The sequence below is a fragment of the Capsicum annuum genome, chromosome 12 (assembly GCF_002878395.1).
Source record: "Capsicum annuum cultivar UCD-10X-F1 chromosome 12, UCD10Xv1.1, whole genome shotgun sequence".
Taxonomy (NCBI): Eukaryota; Viridiplantae; Streptophyta; class Magnoliopsida; order Solanales; family Solanaceae; genus Capsicum; species Capsicum annuum.
The window spans coordinates 81,453,525-81,470,635 of NC_061122.1; the positions used below are offsets into that span (position 1 = coordinate 81,453,525).

Genomic DNA, 17,111 nt, shown 5'->3' on the forward strand with positions numbered 1-17,111 from the left:
CTAATTGAATGGAACTCGCTAATTAATGGAACTCAAAAGATTCAAAAAAATTTAATTTCATGATTCAATTTCCATTAGTGGAACTCGGAAAATTTAAAAAATTCATTAATGAAACTCGGAAGATTCGAAAAATTTAATTTCATGTATGAAGCTATTCAATCTTCCGTTAATAGAACTCGAGAGATTCAAAAAATTCATTAATGGAACTCGGAAGATTTGGAAAATTTAATTTCATGTATGAAGCTATTCAATCTTCCATTAATGGAACTCGGAAGATTCAATTTCCATTAAAGGAACTCAAAATTAAATTAGCGAGTTTCCGAGTTTGAATCTTTCGAATCATCCATTGAGTTTCAATTAGCGAGTTCCATTAAATTATAACCATTGGGTTCCATTAAATTTTAATTCAACAATGGAGAAATCATAAAACTCAGAAGATTGAAGAAAGAAGAAAGAAGAAAGAAGAATGAAGAATGAAAAAATAAATAAAAATATAAAACTTTAAATAATTATAAAATTAAGGGGTTGTTTGCCAAAAAAAAGAGTTTAGAATGTTTTTAACACTGTTCACGTGCTTAGTGCGCGTGAATCACACGCAGTGTGTCAAGTGGCAGATATATGCCATTAAAATACGAAAAAAAAAGTCTGGGGTGTAATAGGACCCCCGCAAAGTTCAATATGCTCAACTGGTAATTCGGTCAAACTTCAGGTATTTTCGTGGGTATTATCCCATTTTTTTTCATCTTTTATTGTAGTAACATAAAGGTATTCAACCTTTCCTTTATTTGCAGTCTCAATATGATAGCCATTTTGGCGAATAACCTTGAGACTTAACAAGTTTTTTTGAGACTTACTACAATATAATACATTATCAATGACCAATGTTGTTCCCCCAGGTAGTATTAAGGCTACTCTTCTAAGGCCCTCAATTAACTTTGTACTACCAGATATTGTATTAATATAAGTTATTTTCATAATTAAATTAGATAGATATTTCTTTTCTCTTAATATAGTGTGAGTTGTAGCACTATCAAGAAAGCACATATCTCCATTATTCATCTTTGATCCAATTGAAGATTGGGGAGATTTTATTATCTTCACCAAATAAAAATACATGACAAGAAATGTAAAATCTCACAATCTTACAATGAAACTTAAATACTTTTTTTTCTTGAAAAATAAAAAATAACATAATGGAAAAACATGATAACTAACATAATAAAACAACACTATTTATCTCTTCAATAAATTGATCAAGATTTAGTTTTGATCTCCAAAGAAGTCTTCAACTTCCAAATGAGTGATATCATCAAGGCCATTAAAATCATCATCTTTCAAAACCAAGTTTGCCTCAACATTGTCATCATATTTTTATGAAGGTCCTGCCTCATCATCATTTTTGAAAGTCAAGTGTGACTCTATTCAGGCATTAGAAGAGGTTCCGCCTTCATTTCTCTTTCTTTTGAAAGATTCTTGATAAATTTAGCCTAGCAAAATCCTTAGCCGCCCGACATTCATTCTTCTAGTGGTCTTTCATGCCACAACGATGACAATTACCTCTTATAGGATTGTTTTGAGGACTCATTTGGTTCTGCCTTTTCTGGTTGTCACTACCATAATGATTATTATATCGTCCCCTGTCATTGCCACGTCTACGCATAGTATTATGATCACGATTTTACCATCTTTCAGGCTGGTCATGTGCTTGTACCCTATTTGCTTTCGGTAGTGGAGCAACTCTAGTGGGACAAGCTTCATGATTTTTTATCAAAAGGGCATTGTGTTGCTTAGCCACCAGAAGATATGAGATCAAATCAGAATACTTCTGAAAGCCTTTTTCACGGTATTGTTGTTGAAATATCACATTTGAGGCATGAAAAATAGTAAGTGTTTTTTCCCCATGTCCTCATCATTTTTAGTTTTCCCACATAATTTCAATTGGGAAATAATCTTGAATAAAGCAAAATTATATTCAACAGCGGTTTTAAAGTCTTGAAACGGTAAGTGCATCCACTCGTAGCGAGCTCTAGGCAGTACCCTAACCTTTAGGTGGTCATACCTTCCCTTCAAGCCTGTCCACAATTCAAGTGGATCTTTCACTGTCAGTCCTTCATCCGGATGATGACGAATGAAAATTATAACCTTGTCCTTGTCCCGACTCGATACTGTATTATCCGGGTAATAGTAACTCTAAGACCCTAAGTAGCTAGGTGAATCTCAGGGTCGAGAACCCATGATAAGTAATTTTTTCCGAAGATGTAAAGTGCCACAAACTCAAGCTTCGACAAATTTGACATAATGAAAACTATCATAAAAATAATGAAGTTAGACAACAATATGAAACAAAAAAAATTACACCAAAAATATTATTATATATTTTTTTTTCATGTGTAACTTTAACGTTAAAATCAAAACTTTGATAAAAAAAAATAACAAACTACAATATTCAAGACAAGTAAGTTGATTATACCCGGCGGATTGAAACTTGAAAAAGAGTAGAGTCGTGCTGATGACTTATTTCAATATTAAGAACAAGAATCGCAAGAAAAGAACAATAGTAACAATATAGAACAAGATAGCAAGATAACAATATAAGATAATTCTTTCAAGTGTATCGAACATCTTCCTCAAGACCTCTATTTATAGTATTACATAGGGGGGTTTCAAGAAGTGTCATAAATATGATGATCAATGAGGAGGTAGTGGAGGTGTGGGAGTTACTACATTTAAAAGAGGAATTACACCAAGAAGTAAGGAAGGAATTACACCAAAAAGTAATGAAGGAATTACACCAATAAATTATGGACATCCACATTATTACAATTATTTACAATACATGTATATAAAAAAAATCTCCAAAATATTAAATAAGCATTCTATAAATTGTACTAGTAAGTATTGGTTACGAAACAAATTCAAACGTATAGAATAGGTTGTACAACATGAGTTGCATTCGGTCCTGTTTGGATCTATATATCTTATAATGCATGATTATTTTCAATTAATCCCATTTACTGTAATGATCATATATAGTAACAATTCATAGAAATTGCTTGAAGGTTAAATACTGTTTAGTATAAAAACACAGTTAGAAGTAGGCTTTAGATGAAGAATAAATAAATTGTTCAATGTTTAGTGAGTATTTTAATAATTCAACTTTCAACTAAGATTTTTTCACTTTTAGAATATTATATATATATATATATATATATATATATATATATATATATTTCGTATGGTAAATTAAATGTTCATAAACAAATCATTAGTGATTCCAATCGAAAAAGAAAGAAGCAAAACATGAATATAAAAATTGACCCAAAGTGGTCGGGTTTAACGTCATTTCCCTCCAAGTTATAAACCCCTTTTCCTCTTTGCAGCTATAACTGGTGGGAAGTATGGAGCGGGATCTACTAGTGGTGTTCATCTGTAGCAACAGGTTAGTGGTTTGTTGATTCAAAATAAGACATTGTTAGTAATAAGAAAATTGATTTACCTATAATTAAAGATGAATTAATAAGCTTAATTATCATTTCAATTGATCTAATATTAATTATATTAGATGATCAATTAAATGTATTCTTGTTGAGTAGAGTGATCAATTAACCATTTTTTTTGAAATAATACAAACTAAAGCATTGTTAGTAATAAGTTATGTTCCTTGAGCTCAATCAAACTTCTTTCAACTCCTAACATCTTAAGAAAAAAAATTGACGTAATGAAAATTAAAGAAGAAATAAAGTCAAAGTCGACCAAATATTTTTTTCATTCATTATTTTCAAAACAATTAACACACTAGGTAAATCGAATAAAAAAATACATATGATAAAAAATATAACCTAATTATTATTATTATTGTTATTGTCAAGCGGACCGTTGATATTCGGCAGCAGCAGGCCCTTAAACCTTCGAGTCTCATGAACGCTTTTGTACAAAACTGCTAAAACCATCCCAAGAGCCTTATCCTCACTTTTCCCCAATGCACTTTCACTTCTTCTTCTTACTATAATTTTTTTTTTTTTCAAATTTCACCTCCAATGGCTGGCCTTTACATACACCTACCTTTCAATTCCAAATTCAATCTTCCAATTCCCTACACATCATCAATTTCTGGCTCCGTAGGCGGCTGTGTTAAGGCATCCGCTTCATTGCAGCCGCGGAAAATCAGAAGAAAAAAACAGCAACAACATCAGCTGAAGACGGTAGACGATGACGGTCCTATGGCTTCTGGAACAGAAAAAGCTCTAAGGCTTGTTTTCATGGAGGAATTGATGGAACGTGCTCGAAATGCTGATTCAACTGGTGTATCTCAAGTTATTTATGATATGATTGCTGCTGGTCTCTCACCTGGACCTCGTTCTTTCCATGGTTTAGTCGTTTCTCATGTACTTCACCGGGACAATGATGGCGCTGTAACTCTCTATCCTTCTCGTTTAAATGCTTAATGTCAACATCTGCTTACTTCCTACAACCTTTAATTTTCTTTTCTTTTCTGTTTAATTGCTAGGTGATATGTTTTTGGTTAATTCTTAGTATATTATTAATGACATATTAGGATATGTCATTTAGCTCTCTCATTTAATGGCAGATGCATGCTCTTAGAAGGGAGTTGAGTGAAGGTCTTCGGCCTCTGCACGAAACATTTTTGGCTCTGGTTCGTTTGTTTGGTGCCAGTGGTCTTGCTACGAGAGGCTTAGAAGTTCTTGCAGCAATGGAACGATTGAAATACGACATTCGGCAAGCTTGGCTAGTTCTTGTTGGTATAGTGAAAGCAAGCACCTAGTTTGATTTTTTTCTTTAATTCGATTTACATTCTCCATAATTTATTCTTTCGTTGAGTTTTAAGTTTGTTTTATCCTTGGAGCAGAGGAGCTTGTGCGGAGTAATCATCTAGAAGATGCCAACAAAGTGTTTCTCAAGGGTGCTGAGGGTGGACTCAGAGCAACTGATGAGATTTATGATCTCCTAATAGAAGAAGATTGTAAAGTAGGAGATCACTCAAATGCCTTAACTATTGCGTATGAAATGGAGGCTGCTGGAAGAATGGCCACTACCTTCCATTTCAATTGTCTTTTGAGTGTGCAGGTACTTGTAATACCACTCTATCTTAATTCAGTATATCTATCTCTTTTGCTGGACAAGAAGCCTAAGTTTCAGTATATTTGAGAAATTAGAGGGAGAAGAGAAGTGAATTTGGGAATTAGTGTCTTGATTATTCCCTCAAGCAAGTGGGATTAAATAGTGTTACATCGAATGTAAATATGGAAGGAAACTAATATGAATATTACATAATATTCTAAGTGCCTAATTCAGTTACCTATGTCAAAAAAAAATAAAATTCTAAGTGCCTAATTGTGGGGATTTGGGGATATTCCCATATCTACACTATCTAATTATAGAGATATTCTCATATCTACATTATCTAATAATGATATCGTATTTAACACTCCCCCTCAAGCTAGAGCGTCTAAGTCATATGCTACTTCTTCCATTTACTAGTGTATCACACTTACCCAAAGCATTATCAAAGAAGGAAACATGTACTTCTACACTAGATGTACCCAAAATCACATCACAACTTTTTAAACTCAAGGGAGTGTAGAATGTACCCAAGTTACCTTGGTTTGTACTAGGGCAGCCCACTAGTGTGTGAATACTTTTGTCCCTTGGTAATGGAACCTTATTCAAGTTATAAGTGCTAGCACTAGATGGACACAAATCATTCTTACGAAAAGAAATGATTTTGTCATCTAAAGGATCAACTAGTGCTTGCATACTCACAACAAGAGTTTGGTCCTTATGCAACCCAACAATACCAAGAGTATCACAAAAGGAAGATTCACACACTTCTTTACTAAGAAAATCCGAAACTACACCACTTTGGCCACTACTAGCCACATCACAACATTTTAAGTTCAAGGAAGTGTAGAAGATAGCTTTGTTACCTTGTAGACCATGGGAAGTGTGTTCTTCACTTGGGTTTGCATTATGGCAGCCTTCATTCTCCACATTACAAGGGATTATGTCAAGGTTTCCCTTTGGACTAACTTCTTCATCACTTATCCCAAAATTGGGATTTTCGGCCAAGGGCTTGAAGGGAACTTTCTTGGGTTTCTCCTCAGGACTTCTAGGGTCTTGAACCTGCACATGAGAAGAGAAAATACTAGGCAAAATGCTAGCATTTGGGTTAGTGAATAACAAGGGTTCCTTTGTTGACAAGATCCACAATCAAGCATTTTTTTTCCCTTCCAACTTCACTCACTACCCATGGTTTCCCCTTCCTTTTCCCTTCTTTCAGATTCTTCTTGTACCTCACCATTCATTTTCTCTCCATCTTAAGGCTTGGCCTCACTCTCTTTGGTTTCTAACTCGTGGAGAGGAGTCATTGGATTTTGTAAAGTATAGGATCTTTGGACTTGAGGTGTTTGGAATTGTGAAGGTAGCCTTTGGTCAAGTGAGTTTGGAACTTGGGGGTTTGAATTTTGTGGAGATTTTGGTGGACATAGTCTATCAACCCTCGCTTTAATTCTAATCATGTCACGCCTTATTACATCCATATCACCCTTCATATCTCTTCTCTAGACATCATGACTATCTTCCATTCTTTGAGCAAAGTCTCGACCCAAGGCATCAATTTGAGCCATCAAGGCTCCAATAGCATCATTTCCCAATGGTTGGGAAGTAGTACCTTCGGATTCCATGGAAAATGTACCTAAAAAGTGCAAAAAACAGCAAGCAAAACAACCTACAAAATGAGCAAACAAGTTAGTTCAAAAAGGCCTCACCACACTCACACTCGGATCTTACCTCATACTTAGTCTCACAAGTGTTGAAAACTTGGCAATACTTGGCAAGTGAATGAGTGGTGAATATGCTTTGGTCCGAAATCGATTTTTGTTTGATATGACTCAAATAAAATGATGCACGGACTTGAACCAACAAATTACTACGAATTGAAAATGAGAAAAGTACACAAAAATTGAACACGAAATAATCGGACTCTAATCTAATTACCAAACTAGTAGGTATTTACTGGTTTGCTAATTAGTGAAAGAACAACAAAATTGAAACTAGAAACAACAATTAGAAACTAGGAAATCTAATTTAGAACTCAATTTGGTTGTTCACAAACGTGATGATGTGGCAGCTTGTGATTGGGCGTCATTTTTTCAAAATTTTTTAACTTCCAAATTCTTGTAGTTTCGACCAAGTATCTACTAAAGAGAGTGTTTGAACGAAATTTAGTGAAAAATGGAGGATTGGAGCCTTTTTTTGTAAGTTCAAATGGATTTGAAATCAATGGTCCCCCCACTTGTACTTCCAATTGTACTTTGAATATTCCCTTTGTCTCTTCTTCTTTTGGATGACTTGAATATTCTTGGAATATTCTTTTGTACAAACAACTTTTCACTCTCTTTCTTTCTTTTTGTGGATCCAACACCCCTTTTGAATATTCTTCTTCAACAAGCTATGAAGATGGTGAAGAACAATATGAATATTCAAGAGTTGACCGAAGTTTGATCACAAGGCAAATGAACTCTAACTTCAATTTTTCTTTTGGATCTAGGTTCCTTGGGTCAAGGCAAAGCTCAAATAACACAAAATCAGCCACAAACACGCCACAAAATGATATGCACCATGAGATCCCACCTCAAAAAGCTTCAATCAAGGCACAACAATGGTGGATCTAGCTCAAAAACAACCAAATCTTGTTTCAAATGTAGATATAGACTCCCTAGGTTCTAGGGAACAAGAATCTAGCACTTAAAACCAACAAAACAACACAAAAACATATAGATCTAAGATTTGAAAATCTGCCCAAACACAAAAACGGGTTTACAATTTTTTTGTGAGATTTTCGATTTTCTACACTTTTTTTGTGTTAGCCTAAAGACTACCAAGCACATGAATTGGCTACTAAGATGCAAATTCCAGCAACCAAACAAAGAGAAAACAACACATAGAATGGAGATGAAAAAGAAGAATTGCACGAAATTAAAGGATAGATAGAAAGACCCGTACTCCTATTCAATGATTAGCACTAGAAGATGTTTCAAAATCTTCAACACACCTCACAAATAAGAGTTCAAACCTTCCTCTTAGGTGACCCAAAGGAAACACTTCCTCAAGTACACCTTTCTTGCCAAATCATCCAAGACAAGTGAAAACCCTAACTTTCAAATGTTCATGGACCAAGTTTTGGTTCTAAGAGCTACAACTACAAGACTAAAGCTACAAAATATGAGTAATACTCAATTTCAATTCATCAAAGTCTCATGAAAAGAGAAGTAAAATGGTCTATTTATACTATTACATGCCAAATGACAAAAATGCCCTTAATGAGTGATACGGGTACGACCACGAAGGTGGGTGAGTGCGAGAGTGAATTGACCCGAGACTTGGAGTGTACACGTGAAGTGCAAAGGAAGGCCCAAATAGGCTCCAAAATCAGTCCATACAATGCACTCCAAGGGAGCCCACTTGAAGACTTTGACTAAGGGGTCATTTTGGACATTTCACACTATTCTTGTAATACACTATAAATACAACCTTCTAGGGTTTCATTCATTAGTTTTTGATGAATATGAATATTGTATAACATAGAAAGACAAAGTCCTCTTTCCTTGAGGCAAATCCGAAACTTGAAACTAGGTAACAACAAGAGGGTGGAATCACTTTTGTTGTTTGTTTGCTTGGAAACTTAGGTCTTGAGGTTCATGAGTCCCTCTTGGTTCAAGTAAGAACTTGATGTTGCTATTCATTTGTTTTAGGGTCCTTTCTCATTGTTAGGGTTCTTAGATTTGTGAATATTGTATGTCAAGTTACTATCCTTTTTGTATCTTGTTATTGCGGGATCCAAATCTGGTTGTTTTTGTTGTCATCTTGTTCATCACGTTTTTGTAGCTGTTTTGGTGTTAAAATACACTCTTGTATCTTGTATTCTTGTTGTATTTGTTGAATCCGAGAGTTGATCTCCAATAGGTCCTCGAATCTTGTGATTTGTGGACTGTTTGGAGTGTAATTTCGTGTATCCCTTGGTATTCCCGTATCATTTGGTATCAGAGCATGGCTAGATTTTGTTCCTACAAGATCAATCTTGGGCTTGCTTGTTAGAAAATTAAAAAAAAGTGTTAAAAATTGAAAATTCTAGAAAAATAGCAATCTATCCCATTTTGTGTTCTTGGCCAAAAATTGTGTCCTTGTTGTATCTTGGCCGAGATTTTTACTTGTCTTGAGTGTTTCTAGTGTTAGTTTTTGTTCTCCACTAACACTTTGAGTCTAAATCTAATTTTGAGCTTGTATTTGTTGAAGTTGTAGTCGTGAACTTGGACTTGGCCAATTTGTTGTTGAACATTGTTGTGGTGGACTGTTTTGGCCTTGTGATCTTCATCTTATTGTTGTTATAAGCTTGGCCACGTGATATTTGTTGTTCATTGGTGGCCTAAGAACCATTTTGTTGAAATTGTAGTTGTGTTGGCCAAGTGTTAAGATATTGTATTGTGAAAATTGATAGTTGGCCGTGTGAAAATTATGGTGTTTTTGAAGATTGTTGTTGGTTGTTCTTGGTGATTGTTGATGTTGTTCTTGAAGTTCTTCACAACCTTCATAGCTTGTTAATATAAAGTGAACATTAGATCTATAAAGGTGAAGGAAAAAGGGGTGAAGCTTTGTTAGTCTTGAAAGACATACCACCACTCATCAAATAGTCAATCACATCTCAACCACTTTCCAACAACTTTCCATAAAACAAGGGTCCATGTTACAAGAAGAAGTACAAGAAAGTCAAGGTCTTGAAAACTTGAATTTGAAAAGGTTCCAAGACTTGTTTGAATTTCCCTCCTTAAAATAAATTCCTCCTAAATTGTAAATTGACCAGACTTGAAATTGGACAACAAAAATTGTTAGAAACCGCAACCAAACACGTGGCTGCCACATCATCAAGTTACTGTTCATGCATCAAATTTTGGCTCAAATTTTAGATTTCTTAGTTTCATTTTATTGTCTCTTAGTTCGTTTGTTAGTTCGAACACTAATTGACAACCTAGTAATCTCCTACTAGCTTGTAAGTTAGTTTTGTGTTCGTTTGTTCGTGTTTACATTTGTTGTGTACTTTTATCTTTTTGAATTCGTTGTTAGTTCTTGACTCAAGTCCTACAAGATTTCGTTTGAGTTTCAAACAAAAATCCATTCCGGGACAAGAGTAGACTCGACACTCAATCACTCACGAAGTACAAGCCGGCTTTCAACACTTGTGAAACCAAGTGTGAGGTAAAATCGAGAGTGAGAGTGTGGTGAGGCATTTTTGATCTAACAAGTTTTTTTTTGTTTTCTTTGTTTGTTGTGTCTTTTTGTTAGGTACAATGGCTGCCCATAATTTCAATGCCATATGTGATCGTATCAATGACAATATTGAAGATATGAAACGGCACATTGAAATTATACGCCAATTGCTACCCTAACTCTACCCACAAAATCCAATTGTCCAAGTACCTTGCGTTGAGAGCTTCCCGGAGGAAGTAGCTGCCTAACTTGTGAGTAAAACTTGCCCACCACTTGAGGATATGTATGATGTGATTAATGAATCTCAAGTGAGTGAAGGATTTAAAGATGTTGGCCAAGGAAAAAGGAGTGAACCTATGAGCCTATGTTGTTGTAACGATGCTAATGTTTGTTTGGCTCATAGTGTTAATCACGTGCTTGGCATATCTTTGAAACTTGATAATGATTCCTTAGAGAGTGAAAGTTCCAAATCTATCCGCGGGTTAGATCATTCACTCTTTAGGCATAATGTCTTGTTTGAAGATAGTTTATTTACTCCTAATGAACCTAGTGGTGCAAGTGATGTTGACGGCATGGCTTGTCTTGGAAGCTATAGCCTATATGCTAACCCACTATGGTGTGACAATATTCCTCCTCAAGATGGAAATCTCTTCTTGGGTACTCTTAAGGTAGGGAATGTGTAGTCTTGAAACGGAATAGTCAATCGGGTGAAGATGATCATGATTTGCTTGATTACTTGGGAAACCCGAAATGTGATTGTTCTTGTAAAAATGTTTTTGTGAATGATTCCTTTGCTGTCCATGGTGATTTATATCTATGTGGGGATTATTCTCTTGAAATAAAAGGTGGTGCATGCTTAGAAATTCCATCTACTTCTTCTTTATGTGTTCCCTATGTTGAGCATACTAGTGGTGATGGACTTGAAGCTAGTGAGTACATGCATAAGGACACCATAGCTGAAGTTAGCTTGTGTTCTCTACCCTCTTTGTGCTCATGATATTTCCACTAATGATCTAGAGGGTATGCCTAATTTTGAGGACGACACCTTAGGGGAAAGTGAGAGTGGCCGAAACCCATGTCCATGGCTACTTCTCCCATTCGATCCCGGTACCATCTTAGGGTATGGTAGGAGTTGTCTTAGCCCATGGTCATTATTTATTAATGTTCGTCATAGCCACTTCCTTTGTGACATTTGTACTAAGTTTTTCACGATCAACCCAAAGGATTCTTGGTTGTACTTCAAGTGTGTACCACTTTGGCATGATGATGTTATTTGTTAGATTGATTTTTGTTGCACTAACCCTAACCCTCATGCCATGAGGATGTATGCTTGTTTGTCTTCTCTTTTGATTTTGCAAGGTACGAATTCGAGGTCGAATCCTTTTCAAGAAGGGGAGGATGATACGGGTACGACCACGAAGGTGGGTGAATGCGAGAGTGAATTGACCCAAGACTTGGAGTATACACGTGAAGTGCAAAGGAAGGCCTAAATAGGCTCCAAAATTAGTCCATACAATGCACTCCAAGGGAGCCCACTTGAAGACTTTGACTAAGGGGTCATTTTGGACATTTCACACTATTCTTGTAATACACTATAAATACAACCTTCTAGGGTTTCATTCACTAGGTTTTGATGAATATGAATATTGTATAACATAGAAAGACAAAGTCCTCTTTCCTTGAGGCTAATTCAAAACTTGAAACTAGGTAACAACAAGAGGGTGGAATCACTTTTGTTGTTTGTTTGCTTGGAAACTTAGGTCTTGAGGTTCATGAGTCCCTCTTGGTCCAAGTAAGAACTTGATGTTGCTATTCATTTGTCTTAGGGTCCTTTCTCATTGTTAGGGTTCTTAGATTTGTGAATTTTGTATGTCAAGTTACTATCTTTTTTGTATCTTGTTATTGCGGAATCCAAATCTGGTTGTTTTTGTTGTCATCTTGTTCATCACGTTTTTGTAGCTGTTTTGGTGTTAAAATACACTCTTGTATCTTGTATTTTTGTTGTATTTGTTGAATCCGAGAGTTGGTCTCCAATAGGTCCTCGAATCTTGTGATTTGTGGACTGTTTGGAGTATAATTTCGTGTATCCCTTGGTATTCCCGTATCAATGAGGGCTTAGAATGGGCGCCTATGGAGTGTATATTTGGAGTGTAAAATGTCTTCATTGTCCTTCACTTGAGGCGCCTATGAAGTGTATAAGTTCCCCTCCTTCCTTCTCTTGACCAAGACTTCAAAATACTCCAAAGGTCTTCAATTGCTTGCCAATTCCGAAGCCTTAACCCTTAGACAATACCTTGTGCTCTTGATAGTCATTGTGCTTGTATCAAATGTTTCATTGTTGCCATATATATGAGGAGACGAACATATGCCATATTGGCAACGAGTGAGAATCTCCATAGTCGATGCCATAAATCTGAGTGTATCCCTTAGCAACCAGTCTTGCTTTGAAACGATCAATAGCTCCATTTGGACCTACCTTAAATACCCAACGACAACCAACAATGGTTTTACGTTTTGGTAAAGGAACAAGCTCCCAAGTACCATTATCATGCAAAACATTCATTTCTTCAATCATAACCTGACACCAACCTGGATGAACTAATGCTTCTGCCACAGTCTTGAGAACTTTGACAGTGGATAAGCTTGTAAAGGCATAATATGAAGGTGACAAACGATGATAGCTTAAATAAGTATAAATAGGAGCTTGAGTAACAGTAGTTCTAGTACCTTTGCGCAGAGCAATGGAAGTCATCTGATGAGTGCTCGATCGGAGCAAAAGACATTGTTGGAGCAGGTACTGAGACACCAAGAGTGCTTTGTCTACCTATATCAGGGTTAGTATTACTAACTGGATAGTAGGCTCAGAAGGATGCTGAGGTCGTCGAGGATAGACCTTAATAGAAGAGGTGAAGCTGGGGTGGAATAGTTGGAATTGGAAAGATTGTTGATACGGTCTTTTGATTTACTAACTGGATAGTAGGCTCGGAAAGATGCAGAGGTCGTCAAGAATAGACCTTAATAGAAAAGGTGAAGCTGGGGTCGAATAGTTGGAATTGGAAAGATTGTTGATACGGTCTTTTGATTTTCTGTATTAGCAAAAAAATACGGAGAAGACTCAAAAAAGGTAACATCTGCTGAGATAAAGTACTTATTAGTAGAGGGTCAAAGCATTGGTAACCATTTTGGCATTTGTAACCATTTTGTAGGCAAGAATACCCGAGAAAGACATTTAAAAGCCTTGTGCGGAAGTTTGTCTTTTTTAGGGGTAAGGTTATGAACAAAACAGGTGCAACCAAACACGCGTGGAGGAAGGGGAAACAAATTATGGTCTGGATAGAGGATTGAGTGTGGAATCTTGTACTGCAAAATAGGAGAAGACATGCGACTGATTAAATAATAGGTAGGAATAACGACATCAACCCAAAAACGTAAAGGGACATGATTGTGAATGAGCAATGTTTGAGCTGTTTCAGTTAGATGCCTGTTCTTACCCTCAGCAACTCCATTTTATTGAGGAGTATGTGCACAAGAAGACAAGTGCAATATGCCATGAAAGAAGAGAAAGAGATGGAGAAATATTCTCGGGCATTATCACTGTTTAACTTCTTAATGACAGTACCAAATTGATTGCAAATTTCATCACAATTTCTGAAAGATAGAGGATAACTCAAATCTATTTTTCACAAAGAATAACCACGTGCACCGAGAATAGTCGTCAATGAAAGTCATAAAATAGTGAAAACCCAAGGAAGAACTTACACGATTTGGACCCCATATGTCTGAATGAACAACTTCAATAGTAGAGGTGGCCCTATTATTGACAAACTTTGGGAAATAGGAACGAGTGTGCTTCCCAAGCTGACACGACTCACATTCTAAGAACGATAAACTAGATAAAATGGGAACCATTTTCTATAGTTTCAAGTAACTCAGATGACCTAGTTGATTATGGAACAATTCAGAGGAAGTAGTAGAAGTGAAAGCAACATGTCGTTGTGGGGTGGATAGCAGGTAAAATCCCTGTGACTCATGTCCTTTTCCAATTATCTGTCCCGTATTCCAGTCCTGCAGAAGAACAAAATCATCAAGAAAAGTTACAACACATTTCTGGGTTTTCGTTAATTTGCTAACGGAAATAAGATTATATGGACATTTAGGTGCAAACAAAACTGATTTTAAAGGTACAAAAGTCAGAGGATGAACTATACCTATCCCTTTTACAACGGTCTTTGATCCATTAGCCAAGTCACAATAGAGAGGATAGAAGGGGCAGTAAGATTAGAGAGAGTATTTTGGTTGCCAGAAATATGGTCAGAAGCTCCAGAGTCAAGAATTCGTTCTTCCTGAGATGAATATTAGATTGTGTGATGTAAGCAAAGGAGTAGTTGCACTGTGCAAGCAACTGATGAAGTTGATGACTGCTGCCTTGATGCTTTGTACTGTAGGTAGTCAATATAGTCTGCTGCAGTTAAAGTTATAGGTATAGATAATCTATTCCTAAATCTCCATTATGAGCCACATTTATTGTGTATCTAGGGCGGTCATTACCGTGTGGAGACATGATTTATCACCAAAAAGATATAGAAACTAACTGACCGACAATTTTTTTTTTTTTTTGCGATTTTGTTTTGCGGAATCTGTTTTTTTCCTTAGAAAAAGAACAAAAATATAGAGAAGGGAGGGCTCTGATACCATGAGAAATTAGAGGAAGAAGAGAAGAGAATTTGAGACTTAGTGTCTTGATTATTCCCTCAAGTAGGATTAAATAATGTTACATCGAATATAAATAAGGAAGGAAACTAATAGGAATATTACACAATATTCTAAGTGCCTAATTATGGGGATTTGAGGATATTCCCATATCTACACTATCTAAGTATAGAGATGTTCTCATATTTACATTATCTAATCATGATATCATATTTAACAATATTGAAAAAGGACAATTCTACTAGAAGTACTATTGAGGAGAATATTCATTAATTGCAGAAAAGGCTGAAGCATCTCTAAGTAACATTTTAATCTCTTTTTTATTATGATAAAATCCTATTGGAACACATTCCATACAATTAGGATCTTCTGTAAAAAAACTCAGGTTGCACAACATATTGAGTGTATTCGAGCTTGAAGCTTAAAAAGAGTACGAATTCTGGTGTTTGATAAATTGGAATTCGCTCATATGTAATTTCTTATCTTGTGGCTAGCGGTGTTAGTTTATTTATATGCACTTATCTTTTGTGTTTGTTATATTGTTAGTTTGTTTTGCGTACTGTAGTAGTTTATATGCACTTATCTTTTGTGTTTGTTATACTGTTATCGGTCCTAAGCCGGGGGTCTATCGGAAATAGCCTCTTTACTTTACCAAATAGCCTCTCTACTTTACCTGAGGTAGTGGTATGGTTTGCGTACACTCTACCCTCCTCAGACACCCCACTATATGGGACTACACTGGGTGTGTTGTTGTTGTGGTCATATGTAATTCCTTTTGAATTCTTTCATTACTAGAATAATATAATATAGTGCATATTTTCATAGCCATATGAGAATGTATATTTCGCAGGCATTTTCACGGATGGTGAAACTTCTATTGAATGAGCGCTTTCAAAAGTTGCAAATTGTGTAGGGTTATGTGGAAATCTCTAGGTTTATATATTTGAGTTAAGCAAATTAATCGAGTGTGATATGCATAAGTTAGCTGACAATTTTTTTTATGACCTTTTTGCTCCTTGTTTTAAGATTATTGGAGCTCTTTCTATTGTGGCATTCCTGTTTAAATGATCTTTAATTTTTTCATGTTTTTAAGTAGCTATTGAAAGAATGTTGAGACCAAAATACGTAAACCGGCTGAATAAATGGAATCTTTGATTAATTTTAGTTGCAGTAAGACTTTTTAAATTATTACGTTTCTCTAATTCCTTTTCTTCTCTTCCAGGCTACCTGTGGGATACCTGAGATTGCTTTTGCGACATTTGAGAACATGGAATATGGTGAAGGTCTGTAGCTTCTTTCCCTCGTCAAGCTAGTAGTTGACCCACTTTGATTCCTCATTTGTGTTTGAGCTAAATTTTCTCAATATTTGCCTGGGTTGTGATATTGGGCAATAAAGTATGGCGTATTTGTTATATTTAGGATCAAAAAGTGCGTAAATGTTCTTAGGATGGTTTGCAACCCTTAACTCACGTGAAGATTTTCATTCTAGGTGACTAAAATGAGGTTGCTCTGAATTGGATCAAATAGGATTGAGTAATAGTACTTCTGTTATTCTGAACTATATAACAATGGTTTGCTGGTTTTGGGTTGTATAAGAAAGAAACATGTATACATTGGCTAGGGAAGAGTCTTCAAGTTGTTAAAGTGGATTTTTTGACTACAGAACTCCTTGACTTCTCCCGTGTTGGTTTTACTAAGGTCTCGTTTAGTAGTGCAGTATATGGAAAAGTATATCTTCGAATAGTGCTTCCAGAGGAGTACTTTTTGAAGTTCTAAATTAAGCACTTCATTAAATGTTTGGTATGGTTGTTTTTAAAAGTACTTCAACTCTCATTTACAAAAATATAATCAAATAAATCTACACTTGGATTTGGCAGAGCACAAACTGTCCTGCTGCCTAAAATTTTAAAGATTAAAAGTGGCTTGAAAAGGTGCATTTCGCCTAGCCTCTGAAACTAGAAGTGCTTTTTAAACAATTACATCACTTGAGAAAATGCATTTTATGCTAAAACACTTAATAACTTCAGAACAACCGCCATTAGCATTGACTTTATATAGGTTAATGTCATGACCCAAAATCTAATGCGCCATGATGACACCTACACCAAATCTGGTAGGCT

General features: G+C 35.7%; 1 protein-coding gene across 2 annotated transcripts in view; it reads left to right on the plus strand.

Moving 5' to 3' along the window:
- The first annotated feature begins 3,884 nt into the window (after positions 1-3,884).
- Positions 3,885-17,111, plus strand: part of LOC107850460 — a 60,327-nt gene continuing 47,100 nt past the window's right edge. Inside the window, exons 1-4 of one of the 2 annotated variants that reach the window (XM_047401860.1) lie at positions 3,885-4,412; positions 4,589-4,760; positions 4,868-5,085; positions 16,214-16,274. In XM_047401860.1, coding sequence (XP_047257816.1) covers positions 4,038-4,412; positions 4,589-4,760; positions 4,868-5,085; positions 16,214-16,274 — 826 coding nt within the window. In that variant the 5' untranslated portion in view covers positions 3,885-4,037. The remainder of the gene's footprint in view (positions 4,413-4,588; positions 4,761-4,867; positions 5,086-16,213; positions 16,275-17,111) is intronic. The other variant, XM_016694992.2, reaches the window with a different exon arrangement.